General features: G+C 49.8%; 8 protein-coding genes across 8 annotated transcripts; 4 read left to right on the top strand and 4 right to left on the bottom strand.

The window, feature by feature from the left end:
• Positions 1 to 532: 532 nt before the first annotated feature.
• FPRO_02473 (putative IST1 Putative translation initiation factor, has a role in resistance to high concentrations of sodium) lies at positions 533 to 1,498 on the top strand (the record flags this gene model as incomplete). Its single annotated transcript, XM_031227422.1, has 2 exons — positions 533 to 556; positions 647 to 1,498. The coding sequence occupies 2 exons, from the start codon at positions 533 to 535 to the stop codon at positions 1,496 to 1,498; spliced, it is 876 nt and encodes a 291-aa protein (XP_031077860.1).
• Positions 1,499 to 2,247: 749 nt separating this feature from the next.
• Positions 2,248 to 3,074, top strand: FPRO_02472 (uncharacterized protein; the record flags this gene model as incomplete). The annotated part of the gene is made up of 3 exons (XM_031227423.1): positions 2,248 to 2,639; positions 2,689 to 2,737; positions 2,790 to 3,074. 3 exons carry the CDS (start codon positions 2,248 to 2,250, stop codon positions 3,072 to 3,074), a joined length of 726 nt encoding a protein of 241 aa, XP_031077861.1.
• A 234-nt stretch (positions 3,075 to 3,308) lies between these two features.
• Positions 3,309 to 3,799, bottom strand: FPRO_02471 (putative clathrin assembly protein; the record flags this gene model as incomplete). The annotated part of the gene is made up of 2 exons (XM_031227424.1): positions 3,309 to 3,708; positions 3,768 to 3,799. The coding sequence occupies 2 exons, from the start codon at positions 3,797 to 3,799 to the stop codon at positions 3,309 to 3,311; spliced, it is 432 nt and encodes a 143-aa protein (XP_031077862.1).
• Positions 3,800 to 4,797: 998 nt separating this feature from the next.
• Positions 4,798 to 8,343, top strand: FPRO_02470 (uncharacterized protein; the record flags this gene model as incomplete). The annotated part of the gene is made up of 2 exons (XM_031227425.1): positions 4,798 to 7,126; positions 7,178 to 8,343. The coding sequence occupies 2 exons, from the start codon at positions 4,798 to 4,800 to the stop codon at positions 8,341 to 8,343; spliced, it is 3,495 nt and encodes a 1,164-aa protein (XP_031077863.1).
• A 210-nt stretch (positions 8,344 to 8,553) lies between these two features.
• FPRO_02469 (uncharacterized protein) lies at positions 8,554 to 9,586 on the bottom strand (the record flags this gene model as incomplete). Its single annotated transcript, XM_031227426.1, has 2 exons — positions 8,554 to 9,372; positions 9,443 to 9,586. The coding sequence occupies 2 exons, from the start codon at positions 9,584 to 9,586 to the stop codon at positions 8,554 to 8,556; spliced, it is 963 nt and encodes a 320-aa protein (XP_031077864.1).
• Positions 9,587 to 10,227: 641 nt separating this feature from the next.
• On the bottom strand, positions 10,228 to 11,399 carry FPRO_02468 (uncharacterized protein; the record flags this gene model as incomplete). The annotated part of the gene is made up of 2 exons (XM_031227427.1): positions 10,228 to 11,090; positions 11,144 to 11,399. The coding sequence occupies 2 exons, from the start codon at positions 11,397 to 11,399 to the stop codon at positions 10,228 to 10,230; spliced, it is 1,119 nt and encodes a 372-aa protein (XP_031077865.1).
• A 1,129-nt stretch (positions 11,400 to 12,528) lies between these two features.
• FPRO_02467 (uncharacterized protein) lies at positions 12,529 to 13,658 on the top strand (the record flags this gene model as incomplete). The annotated part of the gene is made up of 2 exons (XM_031227429.1): positions 12,529 to 12,672; positions 12,723 to 13,658. The coding sequence occupies 2 exons, from the start codon at positions 12,529 to 12,531 to the stop codon at positions 13,656 to 13,658; spliced, it is 1,080 nt and encodes a 359-aa protein (XP_031077866.1).
• A 710-nt stretch (positions 13,659 to 14,368) lies between these two features.
• FPRO_02466 (uncharacterized protein) lies at positions 14,369 to 17,310 on the bottom strand (the record flags this gene model as incomplete). The annotated part of the gene is made up of 3 exons (XM_031227430.1): positions 14,369 to 14,624; positions 14,682 to 17,104; positions 17,191 to 17,310. 3 exons carry the CDS (start codon positions 17,308 to 17,310, stop codon positions 14,369 to 14,371), a joined length of 2,799 nt encoding a protein of 932 aa, XP_031077867.1.
• Positions 17,311 to 18,274: the final 964 nt, after the last annotated feature.

Here is an 18,274-nt window from a genome sequence, read left to right on the forward strand (position 1 = left end):
GATTAGGGTACGGCGTTATATGGCGATGAAGGATTCTATTATTTGAGATCATCTGGAGCTATGAGATAGCCTTTTGACTGGGATGGCTATTGATACATAGAGACGAGCTGTATACCTAAATATTTACGGATGGAAGTATTGGTGTACATTAATTATCACAAGACCTTGCATTGCAGGAAGAATGCTTCTGCCTATACTTGATAGTTACTGCTTCCATTTACTGACATGAATAATTGAGGTTGCCTGAAGTCTTGAGCTCCGGCTTGAACCGGATGTGGATGAGGTGAAGCTATAGTGGGGCCCTAAGGCTTCAAACAATGAGCTCATAGCGTCTGGGCGTTCGCAAGGCAGGACAGGCTGCCTTACACTACAGCGCAGTTATAGCACTTCGATTGAATGTGCCCAACTTAAACCCCTCCACCTTCTTTGTATCTCAATCTCACCTTTGTACCACCGCCCACTCTCTTAAGGCTTCTTTCTCACTCTGCCTCTATATACTAACCTTTGCTATATCACCCCTCGTAGGCTCATCATGGCGCCAGGTGCTAGTCTTATAGTCCGTTGCCCCCCCGCTTCCCCGCTATCGCATCCAATGTCATGATGCGCCAGTTGAAGTATCAACTAACATATTGCTTCCAATCCGTAGACAAAGCTCAAGGTTCAGCTCAAGCTTACCATCGCGCGGTTGCGCATGGTTCAGCAGCGCGATGAACAGCTTGGAAAGACCGCGCGACGAGCCATGGCTCAGCTCCTCGAGGCCGGAAAGGAAGACTCAGCCCGCATTCGCGTTGAGAACATCATTCGATCCGACATCACCTCCGAGCTTCACGAGATGCTCGAACTTTACTGCGAACTGCTACTTGCTCGTGCTGGGTTGATGGAGGGCCATACTGTTGACCCGGGCTTGGAGGAGGCTATTCAGAGTCTGATATATGCGGCGCCCAAGACGGAGATCAAAGAGCTGGCTACGGTGAGGACGCTATTTGCGGAGAAGTATGGAAAGGACTATGTCCTTGCCGCGACGGAGAATACAGATGGAAAGGTCAACGAGAAGGTCGTCAAGAAACTCAGCGTCACGCCCCCGCGCGAAGAGCTTGTGGTGGGATACCTGGAAGAAATTGCCAGAGCATACGGAGTAGACTGGCCCAAGCGGGAGACAGTCTCACCACCACCAGAACTCCTCGACGACGACGATGATGACGACGACCAAGGCGGCCAGAAGCAAAAGGTTCTCGAAACGCCTCTCGCAGCAGATTCCAAAGATCCAGTGTTAAACACACCAGTTAAAAAGCTAGCTGGTGGCGGCCCAACGAGTCCTTTAACAGTGACACCGCCGCGAATGACCACCGACAACATACATCCCAAGGTGACGCTTGGTTCAGTAGAGCTGAAGCCGAGTAAGAAGGCGGAACCAGCGGCGAGGAAGGGCGAGCCCGATGGATCGATTCCGGATCTTGGGGACTTGGAGAGAAGGTTTGCGGCGCTGAAGAAGCGATGAGGTGCTTTGGATGGAGTGGGAATATTGCGCAACGTGGAGTTTTTAGGGTTTATTTGTTGATGAACAAGTTTTGTGAGCCTGTGAATTGTGTTTAAAGAATATGATAGTGTGTAGATGGAAGGTCTATCCAGTGAGGGGCGTGCTTCTACTTCGTCAGAGTGAATCATGTTGCTGTGCGTGTTCTATGGACAAGGAAGTTTGATACTGAGTGGTTGAAAATGGACTTTGTGTCACACTATTCGCTGCAGCTCAACCGTAGAACAAAAGCAAGATGTTACACACAAGGGCCTTTAGATACCTTACACAGATGAAAGATGCAAGATGTATGGTTGTCAGTGATAGCCAGTCAAGATCACTTACTCCGACTGCGAGCTAGAGTATTCAAGCAAGGAACAGTGAATAAGGTCCTTCAAGAATGGAGGTTTTACGGCCAGGTCTGACAAAAGGTTTACCGGGCTTGATACCTACAGATGATGGTTAGGTATGCATCAGTAGGTAGACTTTGAAGACGAACTCAATCACTCTTGAGTTGCGACTGCATTATGTTTTTTGACCTTGCCTGGAGTATTTAGGTACTTTCAGAACCCCCGCGTTTCTTCTGTTTCTACTTTCTTCCTTTGGATCACGTTCAAAGTCAGCATTCTACCTATATCGATTCATACAAGCAAAGGAATACCTGCATTCGCCAATCACTCAGTCTTTTCAAGTACAACATTTCCCTCCGGTAACCTTCACGGTCCATGAACACAATGGGATCAAATCGAAAAACTCTTAACACTCTCCGCTACACCCTCGGTCTTAGCAACTTGCAAGATGTATCACAACTGGCTCAAGTCTCCCAGAACCTGCTCGAACAAAAGTTTGACGCTACACCTGAAAGCTTCTCGGCTAGAAGAATGGGGAGAATTTACATGACATGGCTTATTCACCAAGACTTCACGACAGAAGAGAACCTCCAAAGCCAAGTCGTCGAGAAATGGGTATCTTTCGTGGACTCCTGGGGGTTGGAGGTTGAAGACGCCATCGCCTTGTGGGCTAAAATCAACAACAAGGATACTGAGTCGGACGAGGACACAAAACAGCTGAGGGAGAAGAGAAATGCTTTACGACATGAAATAGAGAATCAGTTCCTTAAACTTGAGTACGATGCTCATCTGGCATGGGTATGGATATCGTGTTAACGGGTATAGGACCTCAGAGCCCATACCACCCTCCGGCTTGCCACTGCGCAATTACAATGTAAGGTGAACCACATGTTTGGAAGTTCCTCTGCTGAGAATTGAAATTCAAGACTCGCGGTCAAATTAGAAAGTTTGATGAGTATACCAAATCTGCCCTTCAGGACTGGCCGACGAGGGATATCCCCTTCTCAAGCATAGAGACTGCTGCAGATACGGATACGAAGTCCAAAGAGTCCAAAGAGTCCGAAGAGATTACGTCGCTGGATATAAAAGGAGAACATGGGGAAGTACCAGCAAAGAAAAAAGCAAGACTCGACACTGGTGGTAGTAGTAACCCCAGGTTGGTTTCGAAAGGATCCGGCACGAGCTCGTCTCCCATCGATCTGACAAAATGATTCGAACAAGTGTCATTTTTATATCCAATCTAATGCTCTTGTAGCGGGAGATTGGGATAAAAAGGACAACGCAGCGATAATGGTATATTCTCGATATTGTGGATGCCTCCACGAAACGCCTCAACTCCTGCCTGCCCTTATGATATGCAAATGACGATTTCGGCCAGATGAAGCAGTATTTCAAAATATCCCGCCTATTCTCACAGCCTTTCAGGTCCCGACCAAGCGCCGGCCTTATTCTAACTTGTCGAGATGCTCCAACCGTGTAAGCACAACCTGTTTACTCGTCTCCTCAATCTCGCCCGCCAAAAACACCTCATCGAGAATCGCATAGACCTTGTAGAAGTTGAACACAAGATCGAGTTCGCATACGTTTCCGAAAAAGGCATCGAGAACCTCGACGAAGAAGTGAATGGCCTCTAGGTAGGCGAGCTCGTTATCGTTTGTGTCGACGCAGGCGCAGAAGAAAAGACCAGCGTAGCGGCGGTAAACAATCTTGTTGTTTCGGAACTCGACAAAGTTGGACTGGTATTTTTGATCGCGGGGTGCGACGAGGCGATGGACTTCGCCTTTGAGCTTGATCTTTTGCTCGTCGCTAAAAGGGGCGTACCATTTCGCGAGACGAGTCTTACCCCTGAGAAGCAGTAAGTACCTTTTCAATCGGAGAGAGTGTGCGGATTTGGGAGAACGTACTGTCGATTCTGGATGAGGATAAAGGAGAGCATCTTGACTTTGGGCAAGGCTGAAGCTCAAGACGAGAGGGAGGCGGTTGAGAAAGGAGAGCTGGGGTAGAAATGGTTGCATGGATAAGACGACGTTGTTAGGAGGCTGTCGCGGAACACAAGGGTTGATGCTGATTGGCTGAGTGTAGTAAGGATAAAGCCACTGGAGAGCTGCAAGGCTGCCACTAAGAGACCCTGGGGATGCCCCGGCCTAGTCCAGTTTCTAGCACACGTTGACCCCCTGTTTCTGTTGTGCAACCAGGCTTGGCTTGGCTGAGGTGCAGATGGGCCAGTTAGTCTTACTCCCCCGCAAAAACGTTGATATGGCTTCAAATTGGTCATTTTCTATTTTACCGAGAAGATTCTACGGTTGGCTCTGAATTACAACTGAACACTTCTTATAGAAGCCAGTTGTACTGAATACAATCCCATTGACTGCCCTGAACGATGGGAGTCGAGGTCTCGGCACATCGCGTGGGCAACCTGCCTTAGCGTCGTGTGCCGATGTTCCATCTCCGGCACTTTCCAAGTTTTCGTCAATCATCGTTTTGTTTCACTGTGTTTCCATGACTTTTCATCAATTGCTTATTCCCACGACTCATGATTATATGATCGCCCTCTCTCTCATCTTGGAAAACTCTTATCATCTTAATATAATACACTTATAAAAGCAATGACATAGTTCCCCCCCTGCAGACACGAATCATTCATGACCCACGAGTAGCCAAGCCTTGGAGCCCAAGACGCGATACGATATTAAGGAATTCTGACCCCTACTGCTGGGCATGAATTGCATGATTAGACACCATCGAGCATTGACGATTTGAGCTTCTTCCTCATCTTTTCCTTCTGCATGGCTGGCCGTGCTCGTCCGTTTCTTCTCTTATCTGGCGCTCACGCGAATCTCGAAGCGTCCATCCGCAAGACGAGAGGATGACTGACGATTCTCATCAAGCTCCAACGAATTCACCAAAGTATCAGCTTATATCTTTACCGCAGTCATGGCTAGGTCGCCCATCATGAAGACCGTGACGAAACGACTTCGAGAGCTGGCCATAGTCCTCTGGGTTGACACCGAGACCAACGATCTATGGAAACAGATAATCAAGTGCTCCATCGCTAGTATCGGTTCGGTCGTCGCCGTCATGACTCCTCAAGCCGCCGCAGTCCTGGGCCCTTCGACCTTTCTTGCACCAATGGCTACTGTCTTTGCTCATCCAGGTCAAAGGTTGGGCCCCATGATCGAGACCCTTCTCATGATGCTGCTGGGCACCTTATTCGGACTTGCGTGGTCCATAGTTGCACTCAGGCTATCTATGTTGGCTACTGCTCAAACAACACACGAAACAGCCCATAATGCTATCTGCGCAGTATTCTTCACCATGGCTGCTTTCTTTCATGGCTACGTAAGATCGGCTAGTCCCCGCATGTTCTTATTTGTCACCTTTTTTCTCATTGCCAATATCATTACTCTGCTCGGGGGCTACACCTCGGTGTCTTCAGAGGTTATTACACACACCTACTACCCTATGATGGTTGGCGGTGGTATCTCAATCGTGGTCAACCTATCAATCTTTCCCGAGCTGTCGAGCAGTTACCTCGGTGTGTCTGCCATTGATGCTCTTATCGAAACGATGGATACCGTGACACGGGCTACGCATTGGTTCATCACACCTGGTGCTGATTCCGAAGAAGATTCCACTATCACTGCCCTTACAATGACAAACACAGTAAAGAGTGTCCCCGAGAAACCAAAGCGCAAGAAGGGTCGTTTCCGCAAGTGGTTGAGTCAGTTTCCGAATCCCTTCAAACAATCTCAACATCGATATCATATGTCCACCACTCCAGTTGGCCTTACGACGATCAAGAGTCTGATAGGCAACAAGGGGAGTCTTCGTGCACGTCACACTCATTGCAAAGCTGCTCAGAAGGAAGTTAACTACGAGATCTCTGTGTCAGCTCTTCCTCTAAGCAGCATGAAGCCTCTGACAACCTCCTATATGAGCAGCCTCGTCCAAAACACAGTGAACATCATCGCTGCATGTGAGAACAAATTCATCGTATTGCAGAATAATGATGGCACCGATGACGAAAGCGACAGCGAAATGTCCGGGCCCAATGGAATCAAACGCATGAGCACCTTTGATGACTACCTTCAGAGGGTTGAAGAAAGCAAACCTCTAAGGGAGATCGAAGCTAGTAGCGCAAGTCTTCTTGAGTCCATCATTGAGCGTATCCGAGAGCCTGTTCAGGTGTTTGAGGGTTCGCTGAAGGAGGCTGTACGCCTGGTCATCATATGTGTCGCTTATTGCTATGATGTACGGAGACTGCCCTCAGGAGCACCAACCCCAAGAGGAATCCATCTCCAAGAATTGGACCTTAGAATCGACCTTTTCGCGGAAGCAATCGCTAATTTCGATGCCAGCTGCTCCATGGAGCTTCGCCGGTCAGGTATGGATAAGAGTGGATATAGTACGGACTTTATGCCCCGAATGGAAACGTTCTTGATATCTTCGTTCGTACTTAGTTTGCGTCAGGCAGCTAAGTATGTTTTGGAGATGCTTCGCCATGTTCGACAGACAGTCGAACAGAGGCAGGCTCGAAACGACAGAGCCACAATCTGGTTTCCCAAACATGTCGATATCAGGCAGTGGTTGATTACTGGTGGTGAGAGTGACGGTTTTGTTCTGCCAGAAGCGGCTCGCAAAGAAGTTCGTCGGGGAAAGAGTACAACAGGACACAAGTCCAAAATTAAAACAAACCAAAGCAATAAGGATACGAAAACACAGCCGCCTAAGGGAAAGGATGAAGAAAAAGGCATTCGATTTGCAGAGCCGGTTCTTCAAACGAGAGAGGATCGCAACGCTGAACAACCACAAGAAAAGGGGCAATCTCAGCCTCAGAAACGCAGTAAGATCCTCAAGATTAGGGGGATGGCAGCCGATGTCTTGGAATGGACCCAGGACTCGGAACACATAAAATATGCGTTCAAACTCACAATCGCCATCCTCTTACTTAGCTGGCCGGCTTTCGTGGAGTCTCAGGCTGGATGGTACGGTTCCTATCGTGGCATATGGGCACCAATGCAGCTGTTTCTCGTCTTTGAAGTGGCCATAGGAACGTCCTTCCACGTCTTTTTCATTCGTCTTTGCGGTGTCGTGGCAGGTAGTGCTTTTGGCTTTGCATCTGCCCTAGTCGGGAGCAAAAGTCTGATCGCCATGGTTTTCTTTCTGATTATTGGTATCATGCCGTCGTTCTATGTCCAGCTTGGCACTAGATATGTCAAGGCCGGCATGATCTCTACGGTTACAATGGTCGTGGTTGCACTCTGTAGGTTGCTTGCTATCATTTCGGATATCCTTGATATACTAACAGTACTAGCTGCTGTTAACGGCAACGAGCCCGCTTATCATTATTTCTATAAGCGCTTGTGTGCCTTTATCGTGGGGGGAACCACTGCGCTGCTGATTGAACTTATTTTATATCCAGTCAGAGCTAGAGATCGACTAGTTGAATCTGTCGCAGCGTCGGTCAAACAGGTTCAAAATATGCAAGCCGCGATGGCTGTTGGCCTGGACGAGCCCATCAAGCCAGATTTCCGGAATTCTGACCTCAACAAGCGCTTCCGTCGTGCCACAAACAAAGCACGAGGAGCTCTGGCTGCGGCCGAGACTTTTCTCCCATTCTCCGTTACTGAACCGCGCCTTAAGGGGGATTTTAAACCACTCGTGCCTGTCTACAAAGAGATCTTCTACGTGTTGCATCAAATTATCGATAGGATGGAAAACGTCGTGATGCTGCGGAGAGAGTATGGTTCGTCCATTTTGGAAGACTTGAATCCTCAAGTCCACGCCTATCGACGGAATGTGGCTGCCAGTATCATGCTGACACTTTTCACGGTGTACGAGGCGTTCATTACCTGGACGCCTCTGCCGCAGTTCATCCCGTCAAGTCGTCTGGCGCAATTGCGCCTGGTCAACCATGTGCGCGAGATTCTTGCGTCCAAAAGTGGCACTCAGACACCGGCTGGGGAGTCATCGAGTGTCTTTGACGAGAATGGGGAGCTTGCTGCGCAGGTCGCATACCTCATCACCCAAAAACGATTTCTCTCTTGGAACGCGAGCACTTCTGGACAGATGGAGATCATCGAATATCTCGAAGAGCTTGTGCAGCTTGTTAAAATTCTGGTTGGAGTTAATGACTTCCGCAGCGGTCTACTAAAGACTCCTACTCTTAGTAACTATCGGGAGCGCAAGCACTTGACGCGGATGCCTCTGTCTCGCATGCCGACTGCTGATAGCCGCATGACTGGTGTTCCGGCAGAGGAGGTCCCAACAGTCGAGAGTAGAGCCAGTGGACTGCAGCGAACGCAAACGATCCGTGCAAGCCATACGAGAAGACGGAATCATAGGAGAGATGGTAATGAGAAGGAGGCTGGTAGTGACGGTGAGGAGGAATTACCCATGAGTTTACAAAGAGTCGGCACGCGACTCTGTGAGGATGCTGCAGCTGCTCGACGACGCAAGATGTCTGTGTCTCGAGCGTAGGGTTGGGAGATACAGCATGGAAGTCGCGAAAGACGTGTAGAAATAGCCGACGAGTGGTTGGCACCAATCTATCAAGTAATACCTTAATGAACATCCAAATATCCTTTCCGTGCGCCTTTCCCACTAACCAACCCTAACACTTGGTAATGTTCCTAATCCAACGCCTTAGCGTACAATAAACTGGTGAACGCTGCACATATAGATAGATGACTAGAAGATGTTGAGCGGCGTATGCTGTGCAATTCTGGTGCCGTTGAGCATGGCCCTCGACTTCTTTGGCCTTTGCTGCAATCTTCGAGACCCTTCTTGCACATGGCGAGGCTCGATTGGCGTCTTTCCCTCACTAGGGAAATCGAACAAGGCGCCCTCATGCTTCCGCTTCTTCGCATTTCCAGCATTATCGCCTCCGTTCTGAGCACGCACTAGATCCTCCTGCTCCTTGACCTTGAGCGCCATCTCGGTGAGGGTCTGAACCATCTCGAAGGTGAGGAAGCCGAGAATATCGACAATGTCATCGGAGGGTTTGCTGTCTGTGACGATGCCGAAGCCAGCCCACTCGCGGAATCGCTTGCCTTTGCGGTAGGTGAATGATGCTTGACGGTATTCGGACCATGTAACGTACTCCTCCTTCGTCATGGCCTTGGTGCGCTCATCAGCTTTGCGCAAACGCTGCAGTGTGATGTAGTTCATCTCCTCCTCCTCTTCATCCTCTTCGTCCTCGCGCTCAGGCACTTCAACGTTGTAGTACGACGAGGGCTCCCACGGCAAACCGACTTTTGCCTTCTTGTTCTTCTTGGCTGTATCATCTGTTGTGTTATCACCCGCAGCCACGGGATCATCACCAGCGGCGATATCGGCATCAGCGCCCTTGTCATCAGAGTCCTTTACGTTCTTTCGCACGTCTTTCCACGAGAGGAACGTGCGCAGACGAGAGACTTTTGCTTGGTCATGGCGGATTTGGAAGATGAGATCGTTGATGCTGATGGATTTTGAACCGCGACGCGAAGCGAGTTCGGTGCAGTTTCGGAGCTGAGAGGGTTTAGTATGAGGTGAGGTGAGGTGAGGTGAGATGAGTGGGTGAAGGGGATGAGAGACGCACGAGTTCGATGACCTGTTGGCGGACAATGTCTTCGATGATACTTGTTGTTTCGACGGGTGGTTCTGCGGTTTCGCCCGAGACGTACATCATTTGACTGATCTCCTGGCGATATTTGTACGACTTGCTATCTCTTGAATCCGCCATCTTGTCGCGTTGTGAGATGAGACGTCAAGGGTTGTTGTTGTGCGCCTGAGAGGACTTGAATATTCTGTTTATCCAAGACTAAAGTTTTTATCTGCATATTGAGTTAGTTCTGTGAAGCAATGAAGGCTTAAAGCGTACGGAGTAGTACTGAGAGAGGGTGTTTGGAGTGTGAGAGGCGCAATACCTTGAAGCTCTGAGAACAACGGTCAACTATCTAAGGGGCCGATCCTGCTTGTATTGATATTGTATGCGACTTGGGTAATAATTTGAGAATCGATTTATGAGTGGTTGAACAAGTTGTATATGAATGTGTATTCTCAAATGGCGATTCAAAGGTTGATGTTGGTTCGCCTGAGGATGGAAAGCGACTTGGTCGGGATGAAGGCCAGTAGGAATAAGGCTAAACTCAAATAGGAAATATGTTGTTCCTGCGCCTAAGACAAGTCATGATAGTCAGACACAGATCTTGATATACCTAGACAAGACACATTCACGCTTCAATAACTACTGAATTAACTGAATTGTTGAATATGCTTGACAAGTCCTCGGCTGTGCTTGTATGACCTGGCATGACCACGATCCTTTTCACATGGGTCCTAAACAATCATAAACACTTGAAAGTATTCATTGACATCGTCAGATCAAGCACAACCTCTAACACTGTCCCAACTTTCAAACCCCTCCCCTTTCGAAGCCCAAACAACGATGTAATGCGCCGCCAACAGCTTCCACTCCTCAACCTCATCCAACCCCTCCAGTGAATCCACACGCCGCTTCTCATCCGCCGACACCCAATTCTGCCAGATATCCTCAATCGTCATATGATACACCTTTTCAAACCCAGCTTTGCTCATTCTCGCTCGTTGGTCTTCCGGGGTCTGGTACATCTGAAGAGTGGGCATCTGGATGCGACGCGCTGCTAGGTTCGACACCATCATCTTGCCAAAGGCGTCGTCTGGGCGGATTGGTTCGTAGATGATTGTGCCGAGGTTTGGTATCCGTGAGCTGAAGAAGTTGATCACATCTGAGGCTTCGGTGGTGGTGAGATAGCAGAGACAGCACTCTGAGAGAAGTAGCGTGGGGATATCGGTCCGTAGACCAGGGAGAGAGGTTTCGTTCGTCGTTGTTTCTGTGCCATCTTCCTCCTTTGGTGTTTTGGCGTGAGAGAAACCTCTCAGGTCTTGACCATGGCAGTAATATTCGCACCCAGTAGGTTTAGCTGACCAGGAATGTTCGGTCAATTGAGTAGCATCTTTCAAGATATTTCTCAGCTTGGGCGTAGCTTGTACAGTCCGTAACTTCTTTGAGGTGACAACTTGAAAGTCAAGCTCATGATAGACCAATCCAGGACGCGACTCTGAAAAGAACAGTCGAAAAGGTCTTGTATCAGTACCAGCCCCCAAAGATACAACCTGTTTCGGTCCTGCGCCTTGTTCACTGTCTTGATCGCCGTCTAGAAACGACTCGATAAGAGTGTCCAGAGAAATAGTGCGGGTATATGTTCCTACAAAATGTGTGAGTATATATTGGGGGCCATGACAATGTTTTCTAGCACACCTCGATTGATTATAGGGAGTCGTCTCGCCACCGGTCCATCTCCACTCTGCACAAAGTACTGAGCATACGGATCATAAAGATACCCCAGATCAACAGCGCTCAGCCTTGACACTGAAGCATCAGTATCTGTGCCTTGGATGGTAGCATCGTGAGTAACAGCTGATGAGGCGTGACCTCCTCGTCCTCTACCTCGACCACGGCCTCCACGTGCGCTGCGGAGAGAATTTAGGAGATTTGGTATCTCGGGGGCGGGCATTCTTTAGTCTGAGGGTATTCAGAGTGAGGTTATAGCGGCTTTAGTTGTTCCGAGCTGACGAAGCTCGAGCTAGCTAGAGCTTGATGAGGTTGAATAGAATAGAGGGGCTTTTCAGTGGATGTGACCAGTGACGTCGGACAGCCAGCCCCCTGTAAGAAACGGGAGAGTCATGATTGCGGGGCATGCACCTCATTTAACTCACATGTTGACAATGGAACTGAACTTGATAGACAGTAACAAACAGAGACTTGAGAGTAAATAAATGCGGCATAAATGAGTACATACATACATATATCGAGCCGACATAGCCGAGTCAACAACATAGCATAGCATAGCATAGCATGCGCCGACACAAACAGTTTCAGGTAAACTCAACCATGAGCCTGCAGTCTCATCACAGCGCCAAGAAGCGAAGCACAATCCTCTAGATCTGCCTTGTAAACATCGGAACTCTCGGGGCATGAATAGAAATGTAGATTCGCAAAAGCAACACAAAAGCAAGTTGCATATTTTGTGAAGACTGAAAAGACGAGGAAGCGCCAATCAAAAGCTTACGTTTGGCATGAGTTTGAGGCTGATTACGTGTATATACGAAGGGTATCATCAAAGTCCTACCTACACACCTCAGTCTGATCCTTCAATCCGAATACGGTAATCACCGACTTCACGGTGAGAACATGAACCGAATCATGCTAAATCAGTCATTTGTTATAGCTATTTCCATAGATTAAGAGACTTAACTATTAAAATACCCAATGTCTTAATTCTTCCATCATTAGCTGTTCGCACAGAGTATACGTAGATCAATCAATTCGCCTTGAGGCTGTGCAATTTGCCCCCCCCCCCCCCCGCCCCCCTCCCCCCCGTTGACCCCCTGTAACCGTAAACGCCCTGTCCCGTCAGAGCCCATCCACATCCACTAAATCGGGGGTACTGGTGCCTAGTTTCACTGCGCGATCTGCCCGGACATAACTGATAAAGCCCCCGTCAGAGCCACTTTTCGACCGCCCATTAAACCACCCTCCTCCATCCAACATCACACCTTACGAGGATACTCATCACCAACTTCATTTCTATTTTTCCTTTCATCGAAACAAACTTCTTTTCCTTATATCGTAAACCTTTCAATATGTTGTCTTCCGCTGGATCGCTGCTTATGCGGCGCGATAACATGCCAAAGCCTGATCTTGGCTATGAGCTTCAGCAACTCCCCGACTGGTCGAGATTCGTATTCCTCGCCAACTTCATCCTCTTCCTCCCCGTCTTTGTTCTCGTGAGTACTACCCTTACTGACACTCACGTCCATATGCTAACACATCTCAGATCAACTACACCTTCGAAAAGGTCTTCCCCGTTCTCGCCATCGTCGAAGATGAGAAACCTCCCGCTTACGAACCTCTCCCCGTCGAGCCTCTCGCCAACGATGACATGCCCAAGCCCGCTTCTACTTCCTCTGTCCCTATCGCTGGCCATGGCCGTCCCGTCACTTCGTCTTTCCGAGCTACCTGGCGCCTACTCCGATCTACTGGTGGTTTCCGCGCCATCTTCCGTGGTCTGCCCTGCTTCCTCGCCCAAGCTGTCGTCACGGCACTCATCAACGGCATCACCTATGCCGTCATTCCTTATTCCTTTGTTCTGTCCAACTTGATCGGTTCTCTCGTCTGCGTTCAGCTCAGCGCCGCCTGGGTCCACATCGTCATCACGCCTCCTTCTCCTCTCAAGTTCTGGAGCCGTCTCCCTCCTTTCAAGACCACTTTCGCCGCCACCTGGAGACCTACTCTCATCTTCTGGGCTGCCTCTCAGATCGTCAATCTTGGCACCTTCGGTGTTCTCTACCTGTTTGGCGGCGACCAGACCAATGAGATTCCTCAGCTCCACGGTCTCGGCAGCGTTTTCGGCATCCTGCTCGTCGCTGTCCTTCTCCAGGTCGCTATCCAGATTCCCGCCTACGTTGTGCTCGTTCGAGTCCAGGCCTCTCTTCTCCCCGCTGACGCCGACACCATCATTCCTTTCGACCGCTCTTTCAACGGCCGTATCGAGCCCGTTGTTGTCGGTGGCCTCGGCTATGCTACTGTTCGTGACGCCTGGTCCAGCTTCTCCAAGTCTGCCTGGCGCCGTATTGTCATGCTCAGCGTCAAGATCGTCGCTGTCACCTTCGCTGCCCTCTGTGTCATCTTCGCCGTTATCATCCCTCAGGTCATCCTCCTGGCTGCCATGGGAACCGACAACGGTGATGGCAACCAGGACATCAAGATGTAAACGAATGATCGGCGCTTTCGACCTACGACTTGTCACTTGATGATATCCCCTTTGGTTAACTGCCTGTTGTCCTTGTCTACAAAGGCATGTAAACGGTTTAGATTGTAAAGCCTTCCGTCAAGAATACCACTCTGTTATAGCTCTTTGATATAAGAAATAAAAATAAAATGTTTGTTAGAAATTCAATCAATTCATTGACTCTCTTATACTTCGTGCCTTTAGCTATGTGGTCGTGACAAGACTCATGCAAGCTTCCTCCACTGCTGCTGCTGATATTTGTCTCATCTCCTATCCTCTCTCTCGATCTCTCCTTCGACTCATCACAGCTCATCTCATCCCATCTCTCGCGCCTAGAGCGCCAGCCATGTAACAACCCATCCGTCCTACCATGGTCCCATCGCGATGCCTGTCGTAAATCCAAATCATCGTAGCCGCCCAATCCTCTATCGCCTTCTTATAGTAGAAGCAGAAAAAAAAGAGACAAAACCGAAATCGGGGGACAAAGTAGAAAGCAGCAGAAGAGAAGAAGAGAAACCTTTTAGAAAGCTTTGTCGAACGGGGGCATCGTTGAATGGAAAAAGGGGGGGTATGAAAAGGAGGAATGTTTGTGTCTAACAGATCTTGCTCGCAACGCCGTGCCCATAAGGTAAGCAAAAAAAGCAGCGAGCTCTTTTCTTCTTTTATTTATCTTTATTCCCTCATTATGTTGTCTATGACTTTGTGAAGAACCAACTGGCACGCTTGCTGCTGCTACCGCTGCTGGTGTTGCCTTCGCTCTGGCCCTGAAGGTTCTGAATCGTGGGAATGCTGGGGGCGTCGTTGCCGCCGCCGCCTCCTCGAAGAGGCTTGGCGATCCTGCTACCAGCGTTGGCAAAGCTAAAGCCACCAGGCGAGTTAAGACCGCGAGTGCTGCCGGCCTTGGCCAGCTCGAGTCGCTCCTTGACAGCGGCAAGCTGAACCTCGAACCTGGGTGGTTTGTTAGTGGAGTTCATCAGAAGAGGGGTTACATTCAGGGGTACATACTTGTGGTTCGCAGCGGCCATCTTCTCCTGACTATCCTGTAGCAGGCTCTCCAGGCTCTGGATACGCTCGTTTCGTGCAATCAGCTTGCGCTCAGCGATAGCAACCTCCTTCTTGAGAGCAGAGTTCTGCTCGACCAACTGGCGCTGGACCTGGGTGAGTTGCTCCAGGTTTCTCTCGAGGAAGGCCATCTTCTTCTGTTGCGCCCTGTTGTTGGACGATCGGAGAACGTTGTTATATTGCTCTCGAGTCTCATCAAGGGAAATCTCGAGCTCGACAACACGCTCGCATCGGTTTTGAAGGTCACGCATGAGACTCTTCTTCATGACGTCAAACTCGGCGATCTGTTGCTGGATCGTCTTGCCGTTAGCCATTGGCGCAGTGGCGCCCGCCTTGACACGCTGTTGAAGATCCTCAATAAGGGTCTTCATTCTTGTGTTCTCAGCAGCCTTCTGGGCAATGTCCTCCTTCAACTCTTCGACAAACTGCGACTGAGCAGTCTGGCGGTTCGCAAAAGCGTTCTCAAGTCGGGCCTTGACCTCCTCGACATCTTCAGGGCCCAAGTTACGGGTAAGAATCTCCTCGTACTCGGCCTGGACAGCCTCAAGACGGGCTTCAAGTTCTTGCCTCCTCCTTGAGTCGGACTCGCTTGAGGAAGTGCTGTACATGGAAAGCTCTGCTTGTCGAACAATGCCCTGGGTCTCAACCAATCGAGCCTTGAGCGCCTTAAACTCATCAGGTGCGATGTTGTCGCCAGTCGCGCTGAGATCATGAAGCGAGTCGACCTTCTCGATCGTCTCAGCGATATGTCGCTCATTCTCGCTAAATACATCGCCACCCAAATCGAAGCCAGCCATCATCTTGGCCATCTTCTCGGCCTTCCTCTTCTCCTTCTCGTCGAGAGCGGCACCGCTCTCCTTGGCGCTCATTTTGACATCGAGAAGCTGCTGCTTCACCTCGTCGAGTTCGGTGGTGAGTTCCGAGTTAGCCTCCTTCAAGGCGTCCATTGTGATCTGAGCTTCCTTGCTCTCAAATGTGAGCCTCTCCAGTTGCATCTTGAATTCGTTAACCTCGGTTGTGAGCTTCTCGTTCTCTTTGCCGACTTTGCTGTCGTGATCCTTGAGGTAGGCCAGCTCCTCCTTGGTCTCTCGCAGCTGCTTCTCGGCCGACGCAGCTTGAGACTCCTTCTCCGAGATCTGGTCCTGCAGTTCGTTCTCTCGTCGTAGGAACTCTTCCCTCTCGTCCTTGTCAAGCGGTAAGCTGGGAGTGCCAGCTCGTTCGGATATCGCAGGTGTTTCTGATCGGCTGTCTGATATTAATGAAGGAGTAGATGGCCGTGTCGATGTCCTGGCATCAGCCTTGGTTCTAGCAACGGCATCGGTAGTTAGAGGTGTGGCCCATCTCTCCTTGGGGACGGCTTCACCAGCACGCCACATCTGGATCTCGCCCTCGAGGGAGGAGATATAGCTCTCGAAGTTCGTGACCTGTCCTTGCGCTTTCTTGAGGAGGGATTTGAGTTCGGCGGGACTCAGCTCGGCGTTGACCTTGGCCTTGTTCTTGATCGACTTGGCTCGCATACCGAATCTTAGTGTACCCAATGTTTCGGCATCGTTGTAACTACTGGGCGAACAATTGATGATAAGGGTTGTCCGACTGTTACCACCGAGAGACTCTTGCAAGATACGGGTCAACTTGGAGTCTCGGTAAGGAATATGTGAGGATTTGCCATCGGTCAAGGCGTTGATGACCATTCCCAGGGCACTCAAACTCTTGTTGATCTTTTTGGCTTCCTCCAGAGTCTGTCCACTGGCACCGGTCTTGCCAACCTTTTCGCTACCAGCCAAATCGACAAGGAACAGCTGTCCGCTTTTCGCTGAACCGGTTTCGACATTCTTCTGTGTGATGGTGATGACAAAGATGGAGTGGGATCGCGAGGACTCCTGGTTCATGTTCGTGGCGGCGACAGCTCGGGCGTTTCCTCCTCTCCTCATGACCTCGTAAACTTCTTGGACACTTGAGACGTAGATTTCCAAAAGACCCTTGACATAGACACCTCGGTTCTTCTCTTCGTGGACGGGCAGGTTGTCGTTCTGCGGTGCAAGCAGATCTCGAATCCTCTCCATGTAGATTTCCATATAACTGACGCGGACCGTGTACTCGATGGTGCCGGGACTGGACATGATGCTGGCAAAGATCTGCTCGACGATACGGGGAATAATACCTCGACCCTCATCGTCGTCGATGTTTGTGCCCATCATGGTATAAGACTTACCGGCACCGGTCTGGCCGTAGGCGAAGACGGTTCCGTTGTATCCATTGAGAATATCATCGACGGTAGATCGGATCGAAAAGTCGAAAATGTCTTGTTGTTTACATCCCATATCAAAGACTCGGTCAAAGGTGAAGCTACCCTGCGCCTCCTTGGACTGCCGAACATGTTAGCTGTGAGGTCTCACCGTATATTGCCGTGAACAGTAACGCAACGCAAAGCAACGCAAATGGCAAAACATACGGCGACGGTACAGGTATCCTCGCCATCGAAGGATACGATGGGCTTTCCGCCTGACTCAAGCTCGACCTTGTTCTGAGGTCGAAACCTGGCCACGACCTTGATACTATTTGCGGACGACATGTTGAACGCAGGCTGTGTGTCACGCAACAAACGTTATCATCGGCCGCGGTGCTGTCGTCCCGAGAGAAGGGGGGAAAAAGTCGGGCTCGATCGTTGGTTGCTCTGAAGCGAACCTTCAGGGGGGTTGAGGGGGGTCGCAGAAGATGCGGGCCGCAAGATTGTTGCAATGAGCCACAAAATGGCGGCGAGAGGGGGGAAACGACTGGACCTCAAACAAAGAGAGAGGAGACCAGGATAAGATAGATAATAAAGGGAGATGGCTTTAAACAAAGGCCGAGTCGCGGATGCGGATCAAGGCAGAGCCAAGATACAAGCAGGGTTTCGTGATTCGCTGGCAGGGCGTACGGTTGTATATAGAATAATATGCACGATAATGTTGTTTAGGTGCGGTTTGACGTGCGATCAGCAATAAAAAGTATCGACGACAAACAACAAATGAATGCCAACCTAACGGCCCAGGTGTGTTGTTGGCAACCAGAGGCGGTGGGCATTTGTTGGAGAACGGGGTCTGAAAGGTGATAGGTCAGACACAGAGAGACGCGCGCCAAGAGGGGCCGAGACGGGGACTCACCTCAAGTGTGAGGGCTGCTCCAGGGGGGTAGGTGTCCTATAATTTAGGGGACTCTTTAGAGGTTTTGGTTTTTTTACCCCTTGGAGATTAGGCCTCCCGGAGGGATTGTGCCCAGAAAGAGCGTTGAACTTTGAAGCTGTGGGCCAGATTTTTGGCCATGTTTCACTTGACGGCGCAATTTGGAGATTTGCCGGTGTCTTTGGCTCATTGTCATCAGGTATCGGGTTGTTGCGTCGACGGGTTCATCATGGTGCTGTCAGTAGGTAGTCAACACACTACCTAATATGGCAAATGGTCCAATCATTAGCCACAAGCATTCAATATGAAGTGCATTAAATTGTATCAAATTATCCGCTCATGACAGCGAGTGCTTTACAAAGGGAGGATATTAAG

The sequence above is a fragment of the Fusarium proliferatum genome (assembly GCF_900067095.1).
Source record: "Fusarium proliferatum ET1 genome assembly, contig: FPRO_scaffold002, whole genome shotgun sequence".
In the NCBI taxonomy this organism is placed as follows: domain Eukaryota; kingdom Fungi; phylum Ascomycota; class Sordariomycetes; order Hypocreales; family Nectriaceae; genus Fusarium; species Fusarium proliferatum.